The sequence below is a fragment of the Cyanidioschyzon merolae genome, chromosome 3 (genome assembly GCF_000091205.1).
Source record: "Cyanidioschyzon merolae strain 10D DNA, chromosome 3, complete genome".
Classification (NCBI taxonomy): domain Eukaryota; phylum Rhodophyta; class Bangiophyceae; order Cyanidiales; family Cyanidiaceae; genus Cyanidioschyzon; species Cyanidioschyzon merolae.
The window spans coordinates 12,178-29,285 of NC_010129.1; the positions used below are offsets into that span (position 1 = coordinate 12,178).

A 17,108-nucleotide genomic window follows, 5' to 3' on the forward strand; every position below is an offset into this window, starting at 1 on the left:
GACGACTTCCCAAGAGTGCCATATGTAGGGGAAATAATGGTCTTGTCGAAGCCCTGCACCCATGTCCACTCGCTCGACGATACATTATACATCCACATATCACAATACCCCGAGTTCAAATTCCGGCCTCCATATAACCAAAGGTTTCCGTAGCTGTCGCTCCATGCAGCGAGTTGCCTCCTCGAGGGCGGAGCGTTGCTCTCTTTGGGAACTCCGAGGAAACCTTATACCCCTGCAAGGTTGGGGGATACAGAGCCTCCAACCCAGGTCCAAGTCTACGCGCTCAGATTGTAGTACCAGAGATTATCAACGACGCCACTCGGGACGCGACCACCAACCAACCAGAGCACTACGTCAACGCCGGTCCAGGAAGCCGCACCGTGCTGCGCCGGAGGCACGTTGCTGCTGTTTGGTACACCCTGAACATCGTAGCTAACCGCGCTACCGGTAGAGTTACTAATGCCGATCCAGGTCCATAAAAAAGTATTCACGGCCGAAAAATCCCCTTGAACTGTGTGCATATAAGACACAACCAAGATTACAACTAGGTGTCTCACTGCAGAAAAATCTCGTATTCGGATTTGAAACATGGAAGGCGTTCTGCATGAGAAAAGAAAGCGCTATTCAGAGAAAAGAGTTGCTTAGGATCTGTTGGAACAGAGGAGCCCCAACTGCTGTAACTGCTGCCTCTATCCCTACCACTACTGTTCTCCAGAGAGAGTTCTGAGGTAAGCAGCACGAGAGCGCGTCAAGCACCGCCATCTATATGACGAAGAAGTGCTCACGACTGCCCCGCATACCCGTTCCATGCATCCAGGAGGAATGATGCAGATAGCTGCTCTACAGCACACCAATCAAACAATATGTCTTACCGCACACAGCGCAAAGCTGGAGTACGCAAGCGGCACGCATGTGCGCGAACTGCCCAATACAATCTGTCCTTTAAATCTCAATCCAAAGAATGATACTGTCTATCTTTCCAACCGATCCCGACCATACACATATACCACTGTAACCATCGAAATTTGTAGAGCCCCCTACGAGACGCATGCACTGTTGCATACAGCAGAAGGACTTTGCTGCTCACTGATAGCCATCGATCCGCTCCACGCTCAATACGCGAGTCGATCGACTGTTCATAGAAATAAAAAAGCTCATTACACTGTGGAGAAGGCGCTCGCAGACGTCGACACAGAAGCTGAAACTGAAGCACTCGCGGATACACTCACAGAAGCTGTCGCAGAGGCCGTCGCAGAGACTGTTGCAGACACCGTCGCAGAGGGTGTCGCTGTCACAGCCACGGGACTCGGAGTCGGTGTTGGACTAATGACCACACATTGGTTGTTGATGCACTCCTCGTCAGCGCGGCAGCAACGAACCTTGTTCACAAGGTTATCCGAAGGGATCAGGTACGTCCCGCACTGCTTCGTAGGGTCCTTGCACACACAGAACGACGGCAGCAGCACCTGTTGTTGCTGCTGTTGTTGCAATTGCTGCTGCTGCTGCTGGTTGTTGTTGTTGCTGAACGGGTTGTACGTGCAGTTCTGCGTCTCGGCGTTGCAGCACTCCGGGCCACACGGAATATAGCTCGAGTTCGATACGTTGCCGGTCGTGCCGCTCAGCGAGTTCGACACATACCCGTAGGTCTGGCACACGTACTCGGTCATCGGCTGGAAGCACTCGTTGCTGAGCCCCAGGCAGCAACCAGCCTCCAGACACTGCTGCGGCGAGTAGCTCGTGCGCTGCGTCCCGTGCTGCTCCCCGTACAGAAGCGTGTTCAGCAGACGCACAAACTGGTTATTGTTGATGTTATTGTTCAGCTGCTGGTTCTGATTCACCGCGTTCGTGCACGGCTGGCGCTCAAACTCGCCCACCGCGCACGTCTTCACGGGCTGGAAGCAGTACGGGTTCGACTCAAAGTCGCTCTGCTGCTTGCCGTTCTGCACCCACTGGTTCTGCGCCTGCGAGTCGTAGCAGCAGCCCTGGGCATAGCACGTAAACTGGTTGATGCCCGCGTTGCCGCACGGCTGGCGCTGCGCTCCCGGTGACGGGCAGAGGGGAACCGGTGCCTGCACCTCCTGCAGCGCTACAGAGGCCTGCGGTGCATGGTTGATGTCGTAGTAGCACCAGGGTGCCAGGATGCCGTTCGCTGTGGGCTGCCAGCAGCATCCCGGTATCGCAGTGCACTCGTCGGGGTAGATATAGCTCCAGCCGCAGGGGACGCGCTGTGTCACTGGAACAGCGCTGCAGGCCGCTGAGACGCTCTTCAGGGTGCACGCGTTCGTCTGGGCGTTGAAGCAGCATCCGACTTGCTCGCAAGCGTCCTGGTTTGTGTACTGGCCCGGAGAACCGCAGATTTCACTCGTGCAAACTGGTGTTGGCGTTGCACTCGGTGTCGGGGTTATAATAGCAAGTGTCGCACCAGAGGGTAGAATTGTAGAAAGCAGGTCGGTGAAAGTTTGAAGCACAATTTGCAGTTCACTGGCGAGGGATGTGTCTCCTGAGATCTTAATCACATAGGTCACAACACTGCCGCCCGAAGTGCGCACCAATGCTCGTTCCAGACGAGGATTGCTCTTGTCTAATGTGGTGGCGAGGCGCCTTGATGTACCCGAACCGAAGACCGTGTCGCAGTTATCAGTCACGCTAACATTCACTTCCAGGCCTATGAAGCGAGCCTCGAGATCGTTCTGCAAATCCGTCGCCACGGCCAAACAAAGAGAAAGATTCTGAACGGATATCGCAATCGAGGTGGAAATCGTCGTCGGCACGATTGTTGGTGACGTTGTTGTAGTCGGTGTCATCGTAGGCGTCGGCGTCGGTGTCATCGTCGGCGTCGGTGTCATCGTCGCTGACACCGATGGAGCCACCGAACTTGTTGGTGACAATGTTGCAGTCGCTGTCATTGTCGATTGTGCTTCGGCCCCTAGCGTGGCACACCCAACAGCAAGCGACAGAGCTGCGACCAAGACGAACAACTGTTTACACAGTTCGCCGAAGTTGCGATATTTTCCTGCTCCTGGTCTCATGCTTCTAGAGCTAAGAACTTCTTGTCGACACTAGGTTTTTGTGAATACTTATTTCTTACAGCTGCACCGGTTGCTGAGATGTTTTGTCGCACCGCGAGTTTCGCTATCTCTCTGGCTACGAAACAGCCCAGTCGGCTACCGAGCGCTGTGTGAAGAACACCAACGCAGCGGCGATAGCGCCTGTGAAAAAATTTAAAACGCGCAACATGCCTCGAAGCCGCGGCAATCGATGATCACGGCGAAGGAGAAACGGTTCGAGACGATCCCTGCAGGCGCGGTTTCGATTTCGCGTTTCGCGCCAAAAGCGATTGCGCAGACGTGTCCCCGAGCGAGCTCTGGTTTGCTTCATTATCGGCGTGGGGCACGTGTCCTTCATCGATCGGCGTAGTGTCCCGCGAGGCGCACGCATCGCGGTCAGTGAGCGCACCTCGGAGATCGAGCAGTCAACTGACGCGACGCGCATGGCTCCGTTGAAGGGAAACGCGGTTGGGATCAATAGCATGTTGTTCTACCGGAAAAAGTTGGATTTCCGTTCAGGTCGTAGCCAAGTACAGTCTTTCAGTTCGTTTCTGTTTGAAACTTCAAACAAGTCTAGTCAAGTGTTTTTCGTGGTTTATAGTAGACGCGTTCGTACCGCGTTCGTTCGCAAAAAAAACAAAAAAAGGAAAGCTATGGAAAAGCAAGTCCACGATCCTGGAGGCCCAGGGTCGCCGGCTGCCAGAAAAAATACAAAAAACAGTGCCGAGTCCAGAAGAAAAGGAAGAGAAAAAGAGGCAAAAGGGGGAGGCCCTACGTTGAAGGCGGCAAGAAAGACGACTGTACGACGAGAAGGTGGTGAAACCCTTTCTTCTTGGACATATCCGTATGGGAAAAGTTGCGAGACGCTATCAAAAAACGTGTCGACTCGTACTCCATGAGTATTGTCAAGACGTCGTCAGCACTGATGCATTTGGTGAGGGAGATGTATCGCGACGTGACGCACATGGAAACGGTCGAGACTCCGGACGGGTTTTTCGATAAGACATTTATTCGTCACCTGATGCTTGGCACAGGGGAAGCGCGGAGGGAAATTGAGCTAATGCATGCCCTCCACGAAAACTTCGCAGAATTCCGCTTCGAGGGTACCCCATTCAGGGGTGACCCGGATATTTACACATATGGGGCGATGAAGTACCTCACGAACCTGAAGAACCATTTGACAATGAACCTCGAACTTTTCATGATACGCGCCGTGTTTGCACTCTACCCAGGCATCTCTCGGAAAGGAATATGGGCGATGATCAACGGCGTCACGAACGATCGAAAGTATGAAGATGAGATCGAATTTGTCGACAAGTAGGTGCCAAACGAGAGCACGAATGAAGCCTCTGTAATCCGTGCGGTTATACGAGAGCACCGTGCAGTCTTGGGGCTGGCGAATCCAACAGACAATATCAGAGTTGAAAAAAGATAAGGAAAGATACTATCGCCTCGTCCTGCGGTATTTTGTGTTTCTGGACCGAGAGCTCGAACGCGAAGCGGAGATGAAGCTGAGTGAAGAGACAAATGATGAGTAGGAGATACGGACGGCTTTCCTAATGGGTAAGCGCTTTAACGTGGTTCCAATGTCCAATATCAAGTCACATTTTGTGACCATCGACTCCGCGGTCTTTTACGGCATCATGAAAGAGATCAGTCTGGAGTTCAGTGTCAGCAGGGAGGACTTCACCGGCGAAAACCGGGAGACGTACTGGAAGAGTATCTTCGATTTCAAACGCCTCAGAGTAAGCAAACAAAGGGTATTTACTGGGTTGATCGAAACCGATGGAGTATCCTTGTGTATAGACTATCGGCGGTTGAAGAAAGATCGTCCAGTTCCGCCCTCGGCTGCGCCCGTGCCGAAGCATGAAGATGAGAAGGAGGCGGATCTTGAGACGCAGAAAGTGCAGGATAACGACTTTGTCGTTGGCGCGGACCCTGGAAATACGAATATCATCACCATCGCAGCACCGAAGCGTGCTGAAGATGGCACTGACGGTAACTTACGTCAGAAAGACATGCGTCTTTTAAGATTCTCGAGAGCGAGATACTACCGGGAATCAGGAACCATGAATGCAAGGAAGAGAATCGAAACAGGGAATGCCGGAAGAAAGGATCTCCTGGAAGCCTTGAGCGAGGTGACTAACCGAGGAGCGGACTTTGAAGCTTTTCGGAAACTCATGAAAGTTCGCGTTGCTCATTGGGATGCGCTGTGGGAGAAGTATACCAAGCCTCGGTGGGCTCGTCTGCGTATGAATCTATACGGTGGGAAGCAGCGTGCGTTCGTCAACTTTTTCAATCAGTTGAGCGCCCTCAAGGAGAATGAAAATCAGAGGCTCGTAGTAGCAAATGGGGCAGGGCAATGGAAGACCCAAAAAGGATGTACACCAGCTCCAACGACGCGAACGTACAAAGAGTGCGCAAGGCGTTTCGTTACGATACCTGTAGATGAGTTCCGAACATCTTATACACACCACGAGCTGGGGTGCACACTTCAGAGAGTGGAGATGGAAAAGTGCCAGAGGAGCCCTGAGGAAACAGCAAAGTACGGACCGCTGACGGACGAGCAAATGGAAAGGAGGGCGCAAGTGCGGGGATTGCTTGCATTAGTACGTACAATCAATGGCAAGAAACATATGGAGCTTGTGAACAGAGACTTTACCGCCGCCATCAATATAAGGAAATGTGCGGTGCTGGAGGAAAGACCTCCAGAGTCGACACGAGAGAACTTTGTTGGACAACCTCTCAAAGTCGAACTATATGAAACAAAGTTGGAAGCAGTAGTACATGGCCCGCCGTGAAATGCTAGGAGACGTACGCACATCGTCGAAAACGCTTCGTCCAGGGCGCGTCACTCGCTACTTCTGTACAACGCTGGCGTCGCTCGACTCTAGGTTTGCAGTGCGCAACTGTGGTAAACGTTCTTGCGGGTTGCCTCTAGCTAGTGAAGACTTGAAATGTCAGGCCCAAGTCTTTACAAGCTTGTAGCAAGACGCTTCTTGAGCAAGAGCACTGCGGGTTCTTCCACTGGGGCTGCAGACAGGCCGTTCTACGGCGGCCTGCGCGGGTTCCTGGAGCGGCTGAGGCGGGGCCGCATCTTCCGGGCCGACCTCGAACCGGAAAACTGGAGAGAGCCTTGGCGAGAGTCGCGTTTTCGTTATCCTTCTCCGGGGTAAGTTAGAATATGGTGCACTGAAGTGATGACCACCTACGCTGAGAACTTGGTCTCAACTTGGACAAGTGTCGCCCCTATCGTAGTTGAGGCTGCTAACCTTGCAGCCGTGCCGAGAAACAGTCGTGCTGATCAGTGCGCTATCGCGCAAGTCGTGGCAAAGGACACAGAACTAACCACTGAGGCTGGTGCACCGAACCGCTACAATACTAGATCCCAAAAACCGGCGCTGATCCCCCAGGGGCCTCCACAACGTATCTTCGATATAACCTATCACACCCGCGATGACCGTCGCCGCGTCTTTCGTGAGACATACCTCCTGAGAGTAGCGCCCTCGGAGCCGATAGCGAATCCGACAACAGGGGAGGACGCGTCTCCGCTTCCGCCGCTACCCGGCCGCAACTTGCAGTGGCAGCCGCTCGGGACGCTCAAAGACTACACGCGTGAATGAGACGTTCCCGAAAGATGGCCCTGTCACGCCGAGTGCAGCGCATAGACAAGCGGCAATGACCATAGTGGCTCTTCCGGGCATACAGTGCTCTCAGACACGCAAGATGACGATGAAGGAGTAACAAATGCACATGACGAGCATACACCAAGGCAAGCGGGAATCGCGAGCAATCTTGGTCATTCTGGGTCGATTCTCTGCCGATCACACCCGGGCGCATAAAGCGTGCCTTATATGAGAGCCTCTTCTCGAGTTTACGGATAGATCCAGACTCGTGTGCAGCAGCTAACGACATTGGCAGCGTACAAAAATCTCTGATCAGATGAACGGAGCGTCCGTATCGACTAGAGTCGACATTTTCAAGAGCGGGGGCGCCGCTGCTCGTCGATTTCGACTGGCATCTGCATCTGTATTTTCCGCCGCTGGCGGCAAGACACTCAAAAAGAGTGTGAGCCGTTGATGGATTTCGGCTTCCGATGGGATCCGTGGATCGTCCTCAATCGATTTCTTGTGTGCATAAAAATGCGTCGTGGCGAATGATCGCAGTCATGCTCAGTATTGCTCATGTCGAAACTGTCAATAATTCCGTATAGTACGCTATTGTCGGCGGGTAGCCAATCGAGACACATGGTAGAGATGGAAGCTCTCTGGAAGCGCCTTCCCTAAGCAGCACAGTGGTCGCACAGCGTACTTGATCCTTGACGGGGTGACTAGTCTGTGACGCCTTCTTAGAAAGCTGCGTCGACAGCAGTGAACACGTCTGGACAAGTAAATCTGCAGAACAGGAGCATGAGCTTTCACCCGCAGGGGTCGCCCGCATGGATACACTCAGCACTGTGAGGGTAATGTGTTGTCTGCAAGCACCGAAATGCAATACTAGAAGCTATGCTTCCAGATCAATGGAATACTCTGGGGAGAGAGCGACGAAGCTAGTTCCAGCCCAACACGTTTCCATCGAATGAGGCATGCCCTTCTGGGAACATCTGGCGCCATGCGGGCAATACACCTCGCCTCTGCAAGACTCACGACCAACATTGCGATCACCTCGCCAGCATACGATACGATCGTGGAAGAAGTGCTGCGCTCCGAACGACGCTCCAAGGTCCCTCAAATGCAATTGTTGCGTAATCAGGGCATCTAACACCGTCGTCTAGAGCGATGAATGCGGAAGTTTGCCTCCTGCACTACCCTTCAGAGTGCGCGCTGGTTCGCTCACCGCACTAGTTGTCCGCTGCGCGGGCGAGTCGCCTTGGTACTGGTTCCTCTCCAGCGACCAGGTATCCAGTTCAAGTGGGTGCTCGTCAGCACCAGGCATGAAAAACTTTTCAACCACGTTATTCGTATACGTATCGTCATGAGCAGCGAACCAGGCGTTGAGGGATGGAGCAGAGTGCCATCTCGGGTTCCGATCCTTGTCGACAAGCTGTGCCCGCACGCCTTCCATAAAGTCTGGGTGATCCAAGCAGCGAAGTGTTGTTACAAACTCGCGACGAAGGCAGTCTGCAAGTGTCGTAGCTGTTGAGCCGCGCACACCAACCGACTCATAGGCGACCAGCATGGAGAGCGGCGAGCAGCGTTCCATGCTCGCGAGGCAATCCTGGGCAAAGGACGCCTTCCGCGGGTCGTTCTTCGCTGCTTGCAGTGCACTCCATAAATCTCGCAACTCGCGCTTGCCGTGCTTGGGATCAAAAAGCTCTGTTATGGTAGCAACGCGCTCATGCCCGAAGGCTGTCCAGCTAGTATCAACATCAGGTTGGAAGCTCTGCAGGGCCGTATCTAGTTCATCTAGAGCGGCAGCGGAGATCGATGCGCCCTCACGGGAATGCATATGGTGTGCCAGTTCAGCGACTCGAGATACCAGTTCGTGGATCCGATGACTTGGGCAGTAATGTGTAGCAATACCCAGGCGGACTGCGTCAATGCCCCGTACACGAGCGCCAGTCACTGCAAGCCAGGTGCCGACTGCTGCAGATTCAGTGCTTGGTATTCGCTCCATCGATAACCGGGAACCGGGATATCCTTCACGCTTCCAGTCAAGAAGCCGCGGCAAGACCCAGGAGGCCCCAACGTCCGGATGAAAGCCAATGCCGCATTCGGGCATGGCAAATATGGTATTTTCCGTCGCCACTCGGAAACGTCCGTGAATCGAGAGCCCGACGCCCCCTCCCATGACGATACCGTCCAGGAGCGATATCTGCACTAGCGGTTCTTGAGTGATCGCCATATTCTTCTCCTCCCATAGGCCACCCGCGAGCAGGTAATTTAGGCGATACTCTTCTTGAAAATAGATGCGCTGGATGCGTCTATCGCCATCGGGCAAACCATGCCGATACATTTCCCGAATATCGCCACCAGAGCAGAAAAAAGGTACTCGGCTAGATGATCGAGGCGATGGCTCTGTGGTCTGTACCAGCCAGCATTTGGCATCTGATGCTGGAACTAGCTGCCAAGACCGCGGGAAGAGCGACGCGCACGCTACACTTGCTGTAAAGAGGACAGTGCAGGCCGGATGTGGCATTTTTCCGTCAGTTGCCGGCATTGAGCTGCGCTTCGCGATTGCATACTGCAGGTATCGACGTCGCAGCGCTTGCACCATGGGCAGGTTCAACGCATTCAGCGCAGCAGGTCGGTTGAGAATCCATAGCGCACAAGAACTAGAACGCAGGAGTTGGGCCCGGTCTTCCGAAAGCTCTTCAATGCGGCCGGGTTCTTCGGTGTATACCATAGGCTGCGAAGCATGCTCAGGGTCCCGCACGGCAGCCAAGAGGCGCTCAGCAGCGGCGAATCCAGTCGCCTCTAAAATCTCCGTCCGACACGGCGCCAGCACCTGAAGCGTTTCCGAGCTCTGCCCTCGAATTGTTTGCATTTGACACAGAGACCGTGTCGTAGAGATGGCGAGCGCGCTGCGTTTCCTCGGAAAAGGTTCGGGTGCAGCGGCTGGAGTACAGCCGCAGTGCACACTGCGCTGAGCTCGCAACCTCCACGCGCCCGCTCGTAAAGCCAGATCCCGTCCAGCTGCCAGGGTGAAGAGCATAGCTCAACACTGGACCGCTCTCGTTGCACGACCGGTCCCTGAAACAAGGCGTTCTCTGCCACAAGTTGATAAAAAGCCTTGCCCTAGGCGCCTCAAAAAGCTTTTACGGACCGCAGACTAGGTAGCGACGCAGCGCCTGTGATCCACAATCGATCGCACTGTTGCGCTTTTCTTTACCGTTAGACAAATCGATTCCATAGACCAGGGATTCCATAGACCAGGGATTCCATAGACCAGGGATTCCATAGACCAGGGATTCCATAGACCAGGGATTCCATAGACCAGGGATTCCATAGACCAGGGATTCCATAGACCAGGGATTCCATAGACCAGGGATTCCATAGACCAGGGATTCCATAGACCAGGGATTCCATAGACCAGGGATTCCATAGACCAGGGATTCCATAGACCAGGGATTCCATAGACCAGGGATTCCATAGACCAGGGATTCCATAGACCAGGGATTCCATAGACCAGGGATTCCATAGACCAGGGATTCCATAGACCAGGGATTCCATAGACCAGGGATTCCATAGACCAGGGATTCCATAGACCAGGGATTCCATAGACCAGGGATTCCATAGACCAGGGATTCCATAGACCAGGGATTCCATAGACCAGGGATTCCATAGACCAGGGATTCCATAGACCAGGGATTCCATAGACCAGGGATTCCATAGACCAGGGATTCCAAATTGCGGGACAGATAGTGGCATTCGGGATGGCGTTCATCAAGTTGCACTGTACGTCCAAGTTCCATGAACGATACGTCCTCTCGGATGTACTGGTCGTTTCATGTATTCCATCGTCCTCCGAATGCCTACCCAGAGCACCCGCCATAGCACCCACACCGCCGGTGCGGATACCGCACAGAGAGAGAACGGCGTTGCCGTACCACCGGGAGCGTCGGCTCGACGCATCATTCATTCAACAGGGAATTCGGGACCCTTTATTATTCTGGGAGCTGGCAAACTGTGCAGGACTACCTACTACCGGCTGCAGCGCGAAGCGATGTACTAGGAGACCACCACGCCCAGAGCGATGCCCAGACGCCGCCCAACCGCTCCTAGCCCCAGAATATACTGTGTTGTGGGCGAGCTTTTCAGGTCTCATGACAGCATCCGGCACTGCGGAGTCGGACGGAGCACAAAACCGACAGAATCGTCCGGCTCGCGAGACCTCCCGCCTAAAAGGTACACGTTCGATTACGCGGGAACCGTTTCCACATATCAACGCTTACCTTGCAGAAGAAAAGAAGCGGTTACCTAGGTGCTAGCTTGTACTTCATTTCTTTCCATGTTGCTTCCATGGCGCGCTCGTGTGCGCCTTTGCGCGTTCATGGGAGGCGCTGATCAGGCTGTGCATTGAACTGGACGCTTCCGCTTTCGGCGGTCGCACTGCTGCCTGATCATGCCGCGTTTACACTACGAGGTGTCTGTATTCTCACAAGCAATCGGTGAAATGCAATATGAAGGCTGAATTTTGATGCTAGTGGTAGCGCTCATCGATCACTTTGGAGTGAGGTGCAGCAACTGCTACAGAATCGATAACAATGTAACGCATCGCAGACCGTCGAGAGCCATCGCACGGACTCGAACATACAGGTCCGGCAAATGCAGTGCCGGGACGTGTGTCTCAGAGGCGCTTCAGCATCGGCGGAATGCCCATAGAACCGTACTCGAGGTGAAATTACACGCAATTCTGACGCTGTATGCGACGCACGCTTCTCTTCGCTATGCTCGAGACACCTGTCCTGCATTGTACGAGTCTAGTCGGGACTAGTTTAAGGACAGATGCCGTTTTCTGCTATACGGGTGTATGCGGGAGATGCCCGCCCGCAGACAACGCCTGCTATCGCCTGTGTTGTGCTCAGTCTGCTGGGAGAACCACCTGAACAGATTTTGCACAGCAGCAGGTTAAAATACCGGTTTCAGGTGTGTTCGCTGGACTTCAGGTACACTTGCGGATCCGAGTTCCACATGCCTGCATTAGAAGCTGGAAAGATGCCGATTATTCCTGATTTGGGTCGCCCGTGTCTGTGAAGTACTGTTCCCCGCGTTCCGCAGTACCTGCTCTTCCTAGGATTTTGCGATCAGGTGAACAAGCCATGAATGCACTCCTAGGACGCGGACCCGGTTTTACCGTCAGTGCGTTCAAGTGGACGCATCTCCGCGTGCCAAGTCCGTCTAAAGTCTGAGGCGGTGCGCAAGCAGCAGCATACTTGCACAGCCGTTTCGGATGCGTGTTTTGGGTGCGAGCGCGGGACGCTCGAACACGCCTTCAGGGTCGAATGACGCCGTCCTGTGGGAGCTCTTCAGTGATGCTTTCGGGACCACAAAGCCATGACAGCTTTGAAACCTCGACTAGATCTGGCGGATCCGAAATGCATGGACACCAGTGCACGGGGAACTCTGATTTCTGGTTCATGCGCCCGAAACGCAACGTCATATTCGTATCACATTGGCGGTGGGCGACCTGCTTTTCCGGAAAGCAGCCTCATTCCTAATTCACCCTTGCTTTGAGGTATACTTATAAGGGTTGCACGTCGCTCAGCGAAGCGAGGCCGAGTCCGAGTCCGGAAGTCGTCGCTGAGCGCTGATGCACTTCCCTGGTGTATGGAGCTACCCCCGATGGTGCAGGAACGCTCGATTTGCACATCGACCACAAGCTAACGACATTATTGTACTTTCGGAGCGATTCCAGCTCGCTAAGCTCTATCATACGCAAGCAACCTGCAATGGCAGATTGTCTCTTTAGAAACCGGGGTAGCACAACGGTGCTGCGCACGGCGACTTCGATCCAAGAGTGGATGTCGCGCTACGAATTCCCAACAGTGCTTTCGGGATCACTTTTGAATGGGTGCTGCGCTCACAGCACGCCTGTCCTGTACAGGCACCATATGCAACCTATTCGAGCCGTGTGAGGCATGCCCTTGGGCGCTACGTATTCCAGCCTCTATACCGCACACACCGGATTCTATAGTCTATCACAAGCGCTGCGCTAGCTGCGTCACTCCAAACGCTCCTGGAATGACGCTGACATTCCGCGAGGATTCCGTTAGCGCGAAACTGGTCCGACTGGACGCAAATCCGGTTCCATGCTTCACGAGTTCGACGTTCCATCGATAGCTCTTTTGTGCCCCGCACAGCCAGCTGTCATGCGGACACACAGTGCGCGGGCATGTGCAGTCACAGGTCTATCAGCAGGTTGGACGCGCTGTGTTCCCATTTTCCGGACGTGCAGCGACAGCGCTGGCAGCCCAGCAACGCGTAGTAAACGCTCTGCTCTCGCGGAGGCCGCTCTTCGCGGCGAATGCCCGAGAGCCCCGCTCTGTGCACTAAAATCAAGGAAACGAGAAGCAGTTGCGCACTGTGTGAATCATAAAGTTTAGGTTCCTCTATACATCAAGTGCACATCTCGCGGAGCCTTCGCGGAGTCAAAAGACATCTTGGGATCTGCTAGAAAATCCCATTGGGGTCCCGGCACCGGCGTATCGCAGATACCATTCGCTTGGCGGGATGATGCAGTGCGACCCGGCATGAACGCGGCAATGGCCACCTATCACATATCAACACGCTTGCAACCGTGCCTTCTAGAAGGCTTGGGCCTCGGTGCCTGCAAAACAGCCCCAGACCCCGAGACCTGCTCGGAAGCGATTCGAAAGAACTTCCGATCCCGAAACTGCAGCTGCAACATATTTTCTCGCCGTACCTGAGGCCCAGGCTTGATCCCCGCTTACTTCATCGAAAAGCTGTGCATCCAGTTGGTCCCAGTAAGCGAATCGTCACCCTCAGAAACCAGGTGCCGCTACTCAACTCGGTGCCGCTCGACGACCTCGCGAATCTTCGAATCATCTGCCCAGGTTATCAGGTCCTCCATACTCCGCGTAACCAACAAGTTTGGATCTCGTACCACATGCGGCCCAATCCGTATGTGGCCCCTCTTGATAAGCGCAACCGCATCCGACAGGCGTTCCACAAAGTGATTGCGAACGAGCACCGAGGGCAACCGCCGCCGACACAACGCCGATACCGTCACGTTCGCACACACATCCAACCCAGATTTTACGTTAATCAGCCCGAGATCATATAACTCGTTCAGTAGCTTCTCAGTGCGGTCTATTCGAAACGGATTGTTCACCTCAAGCGCCTTCAGCTTCGACACCAGCGCGGTTACCTTTCCCACGAACTGGTTGTAGGTATGGTACACCTCAGGGCTCGGCAGATAGTAACGACGTACAACCCGATACTCTCGGTGATGATTCTCTCGCTTCCATTCGTAAAGGTTATCCTTCTTCAGAAGCTTGTATTCATGATAGCGCAGCTTTCGCATCGCGGTACCAGCGACACCAGCTTACGCTCAGAAGTCAGCGCAGCGCAGGCGTGAAGCAATGATGCGCCCATCCGATCCGCATCTGCGTCATCGAAATCGACGCCGCTGCTGCCGCTGCCTCGACTTCCAGACGCGGCATCGGCGCTGCAGAGCTGATAACGAGGAGGCTGGGGCGCAGCACCGTGGACAGCCACAGCGTGCACGAGATTTGCACTGTAGGGCGCCGTGTAGCGTGTGTTCACCGCTCAACTCCTGAGCACTGTCGGGGTTCTTGGAAACCTCCATCCTGTTCTGAGAACGAAAACCTGCGCTGTGACGGGTGCAGGAGTGACTGAGAAAGCAGCTTCTCGGGAAAGCCGGTGGTGAGCAGGTGCTGAGCGCTAGCCACCGGGGTTCTACGGCAGCGAAGCTTCCGTAGCCGCGTACCCGTGAGAACTGCTGCTGCTACGCCCTCCATAAACGCAAGCAATAGACCTGTATGGAGTTTGCGATCGGGGGTCGGGGTCCCGGCGGCTGGGCTGGCGCTTTTCAGGCGGCCTCGCGAAAGCGACGAGCGGCGCGCGTTGCCGCCGCAGTCGTTGCCGGGGTTGCTGCAGTCGGTGGCGCCACCTACTACTGGACGCAGCAGACAGAATGTGACGCGGAAAGCTCGACCCAGCTTGAGAGCAGTGTTAATAATGACGTGCAAGCGCTGATAGAGCGGCAGCGTGAACGAAGCGTTGCCCTCACCGCGGCGTCTCCGGAGCGCTCGCTGCGAGAGCACCGGTCGACGGGGGCAAGTGTCAGAAGCGGCACGAGCCGCAGCGGTACCAGTCAGTCAGCAGCGATAGCGATTTCTCGTGCCCCGTCGATGGCGGCTCTGAAGTCGATACCCAGCGATGCCGCCAGCGGCCGCAGCAGCGTGCGGGTGGATCGCAAGTTCTTCAGCCAACTCTGGCGCTTTATCAGAATCATCGTTCCATCGATTCGCAGTCGGGAATTTTGGGTTGTGCTTGGTATTGGAGTGACGCTGGTAATACGTACTCGTCTGGATATCTGGGTTTCGGACAACGCAGGCGACATTGTGAAAGCGATTGTCGCGCGTGATCGCGAGGCATTCATGAGAAAATGCGTTCGCGACATCTCGATCATGATGTTTCCCATGTCGTTCGTGAACAATATCCTGAAACTGCAGATTTCGCTGCTTCGCGTTATGGCGCGGAAACGATTAACCCTCTATTTTCACGAGCTGTACTTGTCCCAGCTGACATTTTACAAAGCCACGAATCTGGATAACCGCATACAGAATATCGATCAGCTCGTGACGCAAGATGTGGAAAAGTTCTGCACGACGCTGGTGAACCTCTACTCGAACGTCAGCAAGCCGCTGCTGGATGTGGTTCTTTTTTCGAGCCGCCTCGCGCGCTCACTGGGTGCAAAGGGACCTGCTGTTATGATCGGCTACTTTATTCTAACGAGCGCAATTCTGCGCAAACTGCAGCCTCCCTTTGGTCGGCTCACCGCAGATGAGCAGCGTCTCGAGGGAGACTTTAGACTGTGTCACTCGCGCCTCATCATGCACGCTGAGGAGATCGCTTTCTACGGCGGCGGACAACGAGAAAAGTTCTTCATTAATGGCACCTTCGAAAAGCTGCTGCAGCATATGCAACGCATCTTCATGGCTCGTTTCCGCATTGGTCTTGTTGATAGTATTCTGGTCAAGTATCTGGCGACCATCGTTGGCTACTGTGTGGTCAGCATGCCGATATTCTTTACGTCGGGGTTCGTGCGGACCTTGCTGGCTCCGCTCGGAGGCCAGAAACTCATTGACCAGAACAAGCAGGCGGATGCGGAGGATGCCGCTCTGGTGGCGGAAATGTACACACGGAACAGCCGTTTACTGATTTCTCTCTCAGCAGCAATTGGTCGACTCGTACTCTCCGGGAAGGAACTCACTCGTTTGGCGGGGTACACAGCCCGAGTTGGCGAACTTGATTCAGTGCTGGGTGACCTGCGACGGTCGCAAGCTGCTGACTCCCATTCATCGCTCGACGCGATCGCCAAACTTGGTCTCGAGGATGTTGAACTTCGCGCTGCAATGGTGCCTGGTCGCCTCGTAGACAACGTTGACTTTGTTCGCTTTGAACATGTGAATATCGTCTCACCGGATCGGATCCTGCTTGCGAAGGATCTGACGTTTGAGGTACCGCCGGGCACGAACGTCTTGATCACTGGACCTAATGGATGCGGCAAGTCTTCGCTCTTCAGGGTGCTTTGCGGTCTGTGGCCGCTGTACGGGGGCACGCTGTATCGACCTCCCCGATCCCGAATGTTTTACATTCCGCAACGACCCTATCTGGCGATTGGATCCCTCCGGGAGCAAGTCATCTACCCGATGACCACCCTGGAGATGCGCAGTCGGAACATTCGCGATGAAGACCTCCAGAAACTGCTCGATGAAGTACATCTCGGAGAGCTCAGCCGACGGCGTAACGGCTGGGATAACGTCTGTGACTGGTCCGATGTACTCAGCGGGGGCGAGAAGCAGCGATTGGCCATGGCGCGTCTGTTTTTCCACCGACCGCAGTACGCTGTTCTCGATGAATGCACATCCGCCGTGAGTCTAGATGTAGAGGGCTATCTCTACACACACGCGCGCGAGCTGGGCATTACGCTGATCACTGTGAGCCATCGGCCGAGTCTGTGGCGGTTTCACGAGAAGCTCCTGCGTTTCGATGGACACGGTGGATGGACCTTTACAGATATCAAACCAGAGGATATTCCGCAGCTTACTGGGATCAACGGGGAATCAGTTGCCGCGTAGGGCGCCTGTGGCAGTACGCCGCCACCCGGGCCTCGTGAGACCAGTCGACGGATGATGAGGATGGAGCCAGTGCATGAAGCGAAATGCCGCATGGTTTCTGGTGGTCATGATGATGGACACTTCGCGGTTGGGCACAAGTCATAAACGATTGCCTGAATGGTGCTCTGAGAGAACGAACGTGCATCGGGGGGCGGGGGTCTCCTGACCGCGCTTCCACTCGCCAGGGAACATTCATATCGAGACGCCGGTGGCGCTGGTGGCCTCATGAGCCG

At 54.6% G+C, this 17,108-nt stretch overlaps 5 protein-coding genes and 1 non-coding gene across 6 annotated transcripts, besides 3 other annotated features; 3 read left to right on the forward strand and 3 right to left on the reverse strand.

The window, feature by feature from the left end:
* Positions 1-225: part of a sequence feature (pseudo-gene of hedgehog protein) that runs on past the window's edge.
* Positions 226-1,157: 932 nt separating this feature from the next.
* Positions 1,158-3,029, reverse strand: CYME_CMC005C (similar to trefoil factor; the record flags this gene model as incomplete). The annotated part of the gene is made up of 1 exon (XM_005535185.1): positions 1,158-3,029. The coding sequence occupies one exon, from the start codon at positions 3,027-3,029 to the stop codon at positions 1,158-1,160; it is 1,872 nt and encodes a 623-aa protein (XP_005535242.1).
* Positions 1,489-4,433, forward strand: CYME_CMC006T. The gene has a single exon (XR_002461212.1). It is a non-coding gene; the product is annotated as a hypothetical transcript (transcript).
* Positions 3,688-5,958: a sequence feature (repetitive element).
* A 289-nt stretch (positions 5,959-6,247) lies between these two features.
* Positions 6,248-6,670, forward strand: CYME_CMC008C (NADH dehydrogenase I alpha subcomplex 7; the record flags this gene model as incomplete). Its single annotated transcript, XM_005535186.1, has 1 exon — positions 6,248-6,670. The coding sequence occupies one exon, from the start codon at positions 6,248-6,250 to the stop codon at positions 6,668-6,670; it is 423 nt and encodes a 140-aa protein (XP_005535243.1).
* A 1,147-nt stretch (positions 6,671-7,817) lies between these two features.
* On the reverse strand, positions 7,818-9,701 carry CYME_CMC009C (similar to 3-hydroxyisobutyryl-Coenzyme A hydrolase; the record flags this gene model as incomplete). The annotated part of the gene is made up of 1 exon (XM_005535187.1): positions 7,818-9,701. One exon carries the CDS (start codon positions 9,699-9,701, stop codon positions 7,818-7,820), a length of 1,884 nt encoding a protein of 627 aa, XP_005535244.1.
* A 3,807-nt stretch (positions 9,702-13,508) lies between these two features.
* CYME_CMC010C (similar to U3 snoRNP component Imp3p) lies at positions 13,509-14,033 on the reverse strand (the record flags this gene model as incomplete). Its single annotated transcript, XM_005535188.1, has 1 exon — positions 13,509-14,033. One exon carries the CDS (start codon positions 14,031-14,033, stop codon positions 13,509-13,511), a length of 525 nt encoding a protein of 174 aa, XP_005535245.1.
* Positions 14,034-14,511: 478 nt separating this feature from the next.
* On the forward strand, positions 14,512-16,836 carry CYME_CMC011C (ATP-binding cassette, sub-family D, member 3; the record flags this gene model as incomplete). The annotated part of the gene is made up of 1 exon (XM_005535189.1): positions 14,512-16,836. The coding sequence occupies one exon, from the start codon at positions 14,512-14,514 to the stop codon at positions 16,834-16,836; it is 2,325 nt and encodes a 774-aa protein (XP_005535246.1).
* A 141-nt stretch (positions 16,837-16,977) lies between these two features.
* Positions 16,978-17,108: part of a sequence feature (possible transcribed region) that runs on past the window's edge.